Genomic DNA, 10,344 nt, shown 5'->3' on the forward strand with positions numbered 1-10,344 from the left:
TTATTATGCTGTCTGTTATGTCTTGAGAGACATAATGGTAAAGCATAATCTAGCTTCACTCATTATGCGGATTGTAAATACTGACCAATGGTGTGCATTCTGGAGGGAATGGTTTGGATTGGACGTTAACTCTTGATTGTGATTGGATGTAATGTAGCTAATGTGATTGGATGCTGTAAACATTGTAGGTGTGGCTATCCCAGCCAGAATTGTATATAAGTTGCCGTTTTTGCCTATGGAATTTGTCTAGCTGGTCTAGTCCTTACAAGGCTGAGCCTTTATGCTGTTCTCACTGAATAAAGCTGAAATCACTTGTTGAACTGTTCCTCCGAGTTAAGTGTCATACTTAACACTGTCTTGGTTTGCCATCGCTTTCCTCCCAAGGAGAAAGCGCCTTTTAATTTCATGGCTGCAGTCACCATCAGCAGTGATCTTTGATCCCAGGAACATGAAGTCTGTCACTGCTTCCACGACTTCCCCTTCTATTTGCCAAGGAGTGATGGGGCCGGATGCCATGTTCTTTTTTGATGTTGAGTTTCAAGCCAACTTTTGCACTCTCCTCTTTGACCCTCAGCAAGAGGCTCTTTAGGTCCTCTTCACTTTCTGCCATTAGAGTGGTATCGTCTGCATATCTGAGGTTGTTAATGTTTTTCCCAGCAATCTTAATTCCGGCTTGTGATTCATCCGGTCCGGCATTTCGCATGATGTACTCTGCATATAAATTAAATAAGCAAGGTGACCTGGCAACCCTAAGTGGGGGAGAGGAGGGGAGGTAGTCCCACTCTGCAGAGAGAAATCCTGTGTGTCAGTGAGATTTAGCACAGTGTCCATTCTACCGCATCAGACCATGTGATAGGCTCACAAAAGTGAATGCTCCTCCACTAAACAAAACAAAATGATCTCAAAATAACGCCATGACACATTAGGGAGGGGGGCTAGCTTTGAGCCCCTTCTGTGTGTGGGAATTTGGGATAGGCTTGTCAAGTCCCCCCGGGGGGGCGGGGAAACCCCCGCCTCAGAGGCCTGTTCCCCGCCGCCGGCGGATCGTGCCCCGGGGGGAACCCCACCCCCAAAGCACCCGACATGCACATCACCCGGAAGTGACGCGACCACGCCGGGCACGCTGGGGGCGGGGCCACGGTCATCCAAGGTTGTGGCCCCGCCCCCAGCGTGCCCGGTGTGGTCGTGTCACTTCCGGGTGACGTGGTTGCGGCGCAGGTAAGACTTGGAACAGCAGGTAAGACTTGGAAACCCTATTAGACGCGGCTGCAGTTCTTTCAAAATTGCTGCGAGGCCCCAGTTTGGATCGGGCGCATGGTGTGGGAGCTCTTGCTCCTGTTTTGGGAGGGAGGGGAGGCCACTGCACTGGGTGGGGCCTTAAGGTAAATTTTTTTAAAAAAACTGAAACTGCTTCTTTTCTTTTTTTCTGTTGTTGCTTAAAAGGATTATTTTTGTAACATAATACAAAGAAACTAAGTACTGTAAGAAGGATTGGGGTAGTCTACTAATAACGTTTACCTGAAAAAAGAAAATGAGTGGTAAAAATTAATTTATATCTGACTTTAGACCATTAATTTTGAATATTTGATTTTGGGGGTTAATTGTATGCTTGGATACCCCCCAGTAAATGGTTATATACACCTGAGTTATTTTTAAAATTTTATTTCTAATGTTGTTTACAGGGGTTATTTTTGCCATTATAATGTAAAGAATTAAAATAGGACTAAAGTTATGAGTACTAATTTGTTGTTAGAATATAATATATAAAATATACGGTTAAGATTGGGAAATAAGGTCATGGACCTGTTGGGGCCTGGTTAAACATTTGAGAAATTTTTGCTGAGAAGACTATTGAAGAACTCAGCTGTTGTTGATATCCGTTGAATTAAATAAAAGATGATAAGGTGATAAAGGTAATTACTTTAGAATGTAAGTCTAAGAACCAATTACTTTAGAATGTAAGTCTAAGAACCTTTATATTTTGGGTTGAAAAGTAGACTGATAGATTATGAGAAATATGGGTTGATAAGATATGAAGAAATATTTTAAAGTTAAGTTTGATTGTTGCAATGATGTTGAAAAATGTAATCTTTGGTTGGGTATTTGTTTGTTTATCTGTGTTTGTTATGTCTTTAGAATTCAATAAAGAAATTATTAAAAAAACAAAAAACAGAAACTGAAACCGCTTCTCCCCCTCTTGAACGCACACCTTCTTATGGGGAGGGGGTCTGTGTGTGTCAGGGAAGCCAAGAGCAATACTGTACGGAGTGTCGACTCTGTCGAGAGGCTGAACACCTAGCAGAGCCACTCAAGGGGGACGGACACATGGCTGCCACCGCGTTTAGTTTGGCTCTGTGATGAATTTGCCACTTACATGGAGAGGATGGGGGCAACCATGTCCAAAGAGGCAATTAGGATCCCCAGTTCCGCAATGCCTGCCGTCAGGAGCAAGGCCCAGGTGGGCTCCCCGTTGGCTTTGCTGTAGCCAAACACCTGTAGCCAAAGACAGAAAAACACCAGGCGGCCTTAATAATTCAGTGAGTGGGGTGGGGGCGAGGGAAGAGATCACTACAGATACGCCCTTTACGGGGGTCATTTCCTGCAGGAGCGCACAGGAGCGGAGCTCCGGCAGTAAAGAGCCTGGGGGCGGGCACATGCAACAAGCCCCACCCCCTGCTCCCAGCAGCCCTCAGTCAGAGCAAGAAGCAGCCAGGTAAGTTGCAGAGCCCCCCCCCCGGCCCCCTGATCCAAAACAGTCCAGTGGCACCTTTAAGACCGAGTTTTATTCAGGTACAAGCTCTCCCTCCTCTGCGAGGACAGATCTGCACGTCCCCCCCCCCCCAATAGCTAGCAATCCAAAACAGTCCAGTGGAGCCTGAGCGGTGGGTGTTGCCTTCTGACACACTTCCGATGATGTCAGGGGGTGTGGCATATGCAAATAAGTAATGCTAATGAGTTATGCCAATGAGCTCCCGCACCTCTTTTTCTACGAAATGACCCCTGGCCCTTTATCCACGACCAAAGAATAAGCTGCCGCCATCCCTACCCGCAGGAATGGTATGATGTTGTCCTTGGCTATGGCCTGCAGCAGTCGGGGGGCGCCAGTGAGGCTCTGCAGCCCAGCCCCACAGGTGGAGAAGAAGGAGCCGATGACGATGACCCAAGGAGAGGGCCAGGAGAGCGTCCCCACCACCAGGTTCCCGTGAACCGCATCACCAAACCTACCCAACGGGAGAAACAACGGAATGAGACCACACACGTCCAGCCGAGAGAAAGCACAGTCTGCATCCAGCATGACATTAGATGGCGACGTCTAGTTGCACAACTGAGCGATCCGAGGTTTACAGAGGCAGGATATTTAGCAAGGACCAGGGAGACAAGGGGAGGGAAGGCAGCCTGGTATAGCCCAGTCTCGTCAGACCTCAGAAGCTAAGCGGGGCTGGTTACGGACGAAGACCAAGGCGCAGCAGGAGGTCTTTCGGCCAGAGAGGCATATGACTTGTGACACAAGGGACCAAAGCAACTCTTTATAAAATAATGGGTCGCAAATGATGAAGATGATGAAGGAGACTCGATGCACACTTGAGAAGCTGGACTAACACTAACATGGACTGACTAATTCTTTAATTCATTGGTTTAAATGAAAAAGTTACATGAATACTAACTGTTAAGGATCTTCCCTCTTGGGTTTTTAGTTATAGTGTGGGCTTAATTTGCTGTCCTTTTATCCTGGGGTACTTTTTCACTTCCCTTTTTCTTTTTCTGTTAGATTGTAGGTGTAACAAAAAATTAATAAAGCTACCCTGCCTTCAGGGGATTAAAAAGAAGAAGAAGCTAAGCAGGGTTGGTGAGAGAGAGAGAGGAGAGGAGAGATTGGATTTATACCCTGCCTCTACTTGGGAGCCGCAGAGCAGCTTACAGCCTCCTTTCCCTTCCCCTCCCCACAGAAGAACATAAGAACATAAGAGACGCCAATGTTGGATCAGATTAGAGTCTGCACTCTTAACCACTACGCCAGACTGGCTCTTGATGCTTCGAAGGGAGACCACCAAGGGAGGTCCTGCAGTGGAAGGCAATGGGAAACCACCTCTGCTTCTCACTCGCCGTGGAAGCCCCTTGCAGTTGTGACTTGACAGACATATGTGCTTTCGAGAAAACCCAACCTCACGTCTATAGCACTAGGAGAAGCCAAAGCATCACACTTACTTGTCTCGAAGAACAACACCTTCGATACAAGCCCCAAACAGCACCACGTTGCTGAGATCTGGTGTGCCAAACAGTTAAGGAGCTGTTAGAAGTCGGTGCAAGAGACAGCCACTTGCTGCACAGCTCAAGAACGCGTGGGGGGGATTTCATTCCAGAAAGCTGCCCCTCGCCCTTCCTGCCTCCCTACCCTAGTGGCCCCCAGAAAGGATACACACAAAAGAGGTGGTGAGGATGGCCAGGATGGTACCGATAGGGATCGATTTCTGGGCATCCTTCAGGTCTCCGGAACGATTAGATCCAGCCATGATCCCTGTGGAGGTCGAAACACAGAAACCAAACGTGAAAGGCGCTTCCCAGCTCAAAACTGGAAACTGGAAAGGCTTTATTATGCTTTGTCTTTGATCCCACACATCAGAGAGTGTCAAAACTATGCTATCATTTAATAGGAAGGGTGTTTATCCTTTACATAAACCTTTCTGCAGAGGGGCCACCACTCCGATGGGGAAACAAACGTTTGATTTTATGGTGGGAAACAGGGAGATGGGAGGGGGAAGCCTGCAGTTGCGGACCATTACAGGGAAAAGCAAAAAAGCCTTCATCCCGCTGTAGTTACAGCTACGGGCTTAAGACTGGCCAGAATCAAGGCCCGGTTCCCCAGGCTGAGAGACGGATTTGCTCAAAGCCACATGAATGTATCATCCCCTATTCTGACGTATTTATTGCTTTGCTGTCCTTCTCCCCCCCTTAATTAAATCAAAACAACTGTTGACCTTATAACCTTAGCTTGTTATTTAGTTTTTGCATAACTTAAAACATCTTCATCATGTTACTTGTTAATTTGCTGTTCGGCCTCTTGTCTGTAAGTTTGAACTCTACCTTCCATTCCAGTGTATTTGAAAAAGTGTGAAAGCTTATACCCTGAATAAACCTTTGTTGGTCTTATAGGGGCCACGGGACCCTATTTGAAAAGGTGTGCATGCACACAAAAGCTCATACCCTGAATAAACCTTTGTTGGTCTTATAGGGGCCACGGGACTCTAAATTTGTTCTACTTCAGCTAAGGTCAGCTATCTGCCCTCCAGCTGAGGTCTGGTTCTGGGGATGCATCTGAACAATGACCAGCGGCGGCACAGCACTTACCAGTGACCGAGGGGAAAAAGATGCCCACGAGAAGGGTGAAAGAAGTGGTGATATCAGCCAGCACGTACTGCTGGTTCAGGGCTCCCACCACATCTGCCGAAGGCAAAGACGGCTTCTCGATGATCTCGCCTTTCATCAGGTAACGGCTCCACAGGTTTTCTGCAGTCAGGAAAGCAGGGGAAATCGGGACAGGCTGTTTTGCGAGAGGCTGTGCGGAACGCCACTCAAGCCATTCCACATCACCCACAAACTGTTCATATCCCTCTTTTCTCCCCAATCAAGGGGACTCAGAGCGGTTTGCATCAAGTCCAAAAACAAATGTAGAATCGCATCAGCGGAAATACGAAGAAAAGGAAGCCAGGCAAGTGTTCCCTCTAAGCCGAGGTAGTGTGAGCTAGTTCACCGTTTCTTAGCCTCTGGCTCACATGTCTCTCAGCTCGCCATGGATGGCTCCAGATCAAACTAATTTATGCAGCAGCCAAATCGCTCGCTCACAACTTTACTGCCAGCAGCAAACAAAGTAGAGTTTTTGCTCAGAGGACTCCACAGCTCAGAGGGAGCACGGCTCCTGGTCCACTGAAAGTGTAATGCAAGAGGTCTGACGGACAGAATTTCCCAAACCCATGGAAGGTCGGGGCCTTCTTCACATGCTGTGCTGCCACAGAGAAGCCGCGAGTCTGATCAGTTAACGGTTTGTGTTGACCTAAGTGGGGGAAACTACTGATCGGCCATGCTCGGCACTGTCCTGAGGACACATACAGATGGAGGCAGTTTGGTATAGTGGTTAAAGTGTGTGGAGAACTGGGTTTGATTCCGCACTCCTCCACTTGCACCTGGCTGGATGGCCTTGGGCAAGCTGTAGTTCTGACAAGAGCTGTTCTTGAAGAAAGAGCAGTTTCCGTCAAGAGCTCTCTCAGCCCCACCTACCTCACAGGGTGTCTGTTGTGGGGAGGGGAAGGGAAGGGAGTTTGTAAGCTGCTCTGAGACACCTTTGGGTAGTGAAGGGAGGGGTATAAATCCAATCTCCTCTTCTCTCAAGAGCCGTTCCTGTCAAGAGCTCTCTCAGCCCCGCCTACCTCACAGGGTGTCTGTTGTGGGGAGGGGAAGGGAAAGGAGTTTGTAAGCCGCTCTGAGATTCCCTTGGGTAGTGAAGGACGGGGTATAAATCCAATCTCTTCTTCTACCCTGAACACAGATTGTATGTGACTTCTCTGTAACTTGTGAATGGGGCTAGAGAGGTATGAATCCAATCTCTCCTCTGTCTTCTTCACAGGTATGGGGAAACCTAACAGTGTCATCGGTAAGACTAGCAGGGCTCTTTTTTGTAGCAGGAACTCCTTTGCATATTAGGTGACACACCCCTAATGTAGCCAGTCCTCCAAGGACTTACAGTAGTCCCTGCAAGAAGAGCCCTGTAAGCTCTTAGAGGATTGGCTACATTAGGGGTGTGTCGCCTAATATGCAAAGGAGTTCCTGCTACAAAAAGAGCCCTGGAAGAGGAGAATGAAGATCTCACCAACAAGGATGCCACTGGCCAGCCCTGGGATGCCCTGGATCACCGTGACGTTGTTGTGGTGGAAGTACTCGTCGCAGGAGGCGTTGAGACGATCGCTGGAATTGCAGAAGGCAGCCCAGAGTCTGGTGGTCACGGTGACGTTGTCGCGCTCCTGGGTCTTGGCGCAGACGTCCAGGTGGTGCTGGGAGAGGGTGCGGTTCCCCAGCATGCACACGCTGAGCGAAGGGGAGATTTCGTTAATATGCTGGTTTGATTTCAAATGTATAAACTCGTCTGAGGATCCTGACTTCCCCGCCGCCCACCGACACGGGGAGTTAGGGTACAAGTCACGCAGCCCTGTTGACAGAGAGTTCCCCGGCCCATCACAGAACAGAGGACTCTGAGCAACACCACAAAACTACACTTCCCAGCATTCTTGAGCGGATGCCGTGCCTGTGAGGCTGATCTGGAAAGAGGTAAAAGGTCAGCCTTCCCCCCCCCGGGGGGGGGTCTCTTACGTGAAGCTGGGGGGCGCAAAAGAGGACTTTATGGCACCGGCGTAGATGGACAGGATGGAAACGATGACGCAGGCGAGGAAGAGGGAGGCAAACTTGTTCACGTAGCGCACGCCCACAAACACCACCAGCACCATGAGCGTCAGGAAGGCCGTGCCGTACACCCGCATGTTGTTCAGCATGGCCGCCGGTTCCTTTAAAGGATCCTCGCTGTGGAAGATGGCTGCCTCGGGGGCAATGTACATCTGGGAGGGAGGGAGGGAGGACAAACATTACCACCGGGAGAACGGGCTGGCACCAGCCCGATCTGAACAGGGACAAGTAAACGGACCAGGTTTGCAAATGGCTAGAGGGCACTTGCTTTGATGTGGGCTGCCTCCGGCTACGGCCTCAGCGTCCTACCAGAGTGCAGAGCCTGCAAAACGGAGCTTTTGATCGAGGTGGCGGACATTCAGCCAGTCTGGCCTCCCCTGTTTATGGCCCCTCTCCCAGTGCCTGCTGTCAGATCATATTATTTATTTATTTATTTATTTATTTAATTCAATTTATACCCCGCCCTCCCCGCAATGCGGGCTCAGGGCGGCTTACATAGGGGCAAACGCCAATATAAAACATAATTAAAACCATTTAAAATCCAACAGTACAAAAACATTCATAACGAGTTACTGACTAAAGTGCTCTAGGTGTTCAACATGAAATTTCAGAGATGGCATATTTCAACTGTTCAGCATCGTCTGCTCCAGGGAAGCATTGATGTTCCCTCATCCAGGGCCAGGTGAAGATGGAATAATGATGATGGTAGTGGCGGCTCCTACTCATACGCCTGGTGGAAGAGCTCCGTCTTACAGGCCCTGCGGAACTGCACAAGGTCCCGCAGGGCCCGGATCTCCTCCGGGAGCTCGTTCCACCAGATAGGAGCCGCCACCGAGAAAGCCCTGGCCCTGGTAGCGGCCAGCCTGGCCTCTTTGGGACCTGGCACTGCCAGGAGATGTTGGGTCCCGGACCGAAGTGCTCGCGGGGGAACATATGAGGAAAGGCGGTCCCTTAGGTAAGCTGGACCCAGACCATGTAGGGCACTGGAGCACCCATATTCACCCGATAGGAGGCAGGGGGTTTGAGGATACTATCGTACCATCGCCTGTTTTATTGCTTTTACTGTTTTATTGTTTTATGGACTGCATGCTGTAAGCCGCCCTGAGCCCTCTTCTGGGACAGGATATAATTTGATATAATAATAATGTCAGAGGTGGAGGTCTTTACCTTGCTTAAGCAGAGGCTTATTGCTATAGAGCTGCAAGAGCTCAGAGCCCTTGCCTCCGGAAGATGCTCCCCAGTAAGATGGGCCTATCCCCCTTCTGGTGCTCCACCATATTACTTTTTCTGCCTGACTTCGCCGCAAATGTGGAGAGCTTATTTGTTGGCTCGTTTTAATGTTCCCCCCTCTGCTATTCTTCAGGGGAGATATAAGAAAATCCCTTATTCAGACAGGTTACTGACTTTGCAATTGAAACCAGGGACTAGTATCTGCATAAATGTGGGGCTTAAATAACATGTTTAGAGATACATGCATTGAATGTAACATGAGAATTACTCAACAAACTTATAAAGAAAAATCAAGTGTATACTACACATGGATTGCATATGAGTCTGTCACTTGTGAACAGGGCTCATTTGGGATAGATTAGTGATGCCTTTCAACTCAGCTAAATGGAACTCAGCTGGAAATGTGGTAATTAGCTTCTCATGAGAACCTACAGCCCATAGGATGGGAGGGGAGTAGGGTTGCCAAGTCGAATCTTCTTACCGGCGGGGGAGCATTGCCGGGCTCCGGGAGCTCTCTTCCTATGTGCGCACACCGCCAGCACGTCCCAGAAGTGATGCGCGACATCGATCACGTTGGGGACGTGGCCCCGATCATTGGAGGGAACACCATAGAGTTTTCCCTCCGACGATCGAGGCCACGCCCCCAACGTGATCTGCGCTTCGGGGGCGGAGTTCCCCCCGGGGCCCGATTCCGTGGTGGTGGAAATCGGGCCTCCAAAGTGGGAGTTTACCCACCCCCTGCCCCCACTTGGCAGCCCTATTCCAGGCGCTTGACACTTACCAGAAAGATCTCAATGGCTCCCAGGATATACATGGCAGCCGCAAAAGTGGTGCCCAGGTAGAAGCACAGCCCCACGGCCCCTCCGAACTCAGGCCCCAGGGCCCGCGAGATCATGAAGTAGGAGCCTCCAGCTGCGGGCAGGAGAGACAGAATCAGCTAGGGGGTGGGGAAACGGGGTGGTGGTGGGGGGGACCCAATCTTTCTTGCTTGCGCTCCCTTCCCACCCTCCCTGCGACCCCTGCAAGGGAGCGGATGACTCACTCACCAGGCACCACCCCATTGGTGGCAATGGCACTCATGGAGATGGCGGTCAGCATCGTCTGAAGAGGAGGTGGTTTCGGAAGAAAAATGATTTTTAAAATGCAGAACACCTCATTGCAGTTTTTAAATCTTATTCAAACATTTCTAGTTTCACTTTCTGGCCCGTTTCTCATAAAATAGCAAGACTGTTTTACTTCTTCCCTTGATGCTTTCCTACAGGACATTATTGTGGGCAGTTCGGTGACAATGCTGGAGAGGGGTGCAGTGTTCCCTCTAAGCTGAGTGTGAGTGAGCTCCCAGCTTTTTAGCCTCCGGCTCACACGTTTTTGTCTTTGCTCGGGGGGGATGGGGCTCCGGAGCAAACTGATTTATGCAGCAGCCAAACGGCTCCCTCACAACATTTATGCTAGTAGCTCACAAAGTGGAATTTTTGCTCACAGGAGCTTAGAGGGAGCACGGCTTGACTCCTTTCCTCCAAAGGGATGAGCAAATACCGTTTGGTCAGGTGAGAATGGGCAGCAGAGCAAAAGACACCGATGCGATTTCATCCGACTGAAATCTGGAACTGCCACCCTGTAAGAGCTGCAAAGGAAGACCTGCTTCTGAGACCCAGTTAGACAAAC

General features: G+C 49.6%; 1 protein-coding gene across 1 annotated transcript in view; it reads right to left on the reverse strand.

Annotated features, from left to right (window-relative positions):
- SLC12A6 (solute carrier family 12 (potassium/chloride transporter), member 6) overlaps window positions 1–10,344 on the reverse strand; it is a 68,383-nt gene that overhangs the window by 12,156 nt on the left and 45,883 nt on the right. The window contains exons 6-13 of the mRNA XM_015412745.1: window positions 9,461–9,591; window positions 7,360–7,601; window positions 6,863–7,077; window positions 5,347–5,505; window positions 4,418–4,516; window positions 4,207–4,264; window positions 3,047–3,221; window positions 2,375–2,493 (exon numbers count right to left, since the gene is read on the reverse strand). Of these exons, the coding sequence (XP_015268231.1) occupies window positions 2,375–2,493; window positions 3,047–3,221; window positions 4,207–4,264; window positions 4,418–4,516; window positions 5,347–5,505; window positions 6,863–7,077; window positions 7,360–7,601; window positions 9,461–9,591 (1,198 nt within the window). The remainder of the gene's footprint in view (window positions 1–2,374; window positions 2,494–3,046; window positions 3,222–4,206; window positions 4,265–4,417; window positions 4,517–5,346; window positions 5,506–6,862; window positions 7,078–7,359; window positions 7,602–9,460; window positions 9,592–10,344) is intronic.

Source organism: Gekko japonicus, unplaced genomic scaffold (genome assembly GCF_001447785.1).
Source record: "Gekko japonicus isolate JY-2015 unplaced genomic scaffold, Gekko_japonicus_V1.1 scaffold669, whole genome shotgun sequence".
Lineage (NCBI taxonomy): Eukaryota > Metazoa > Chordata > Lepidosauria > Squamata > Gekkonidae > Gekko > Gekko japonicus.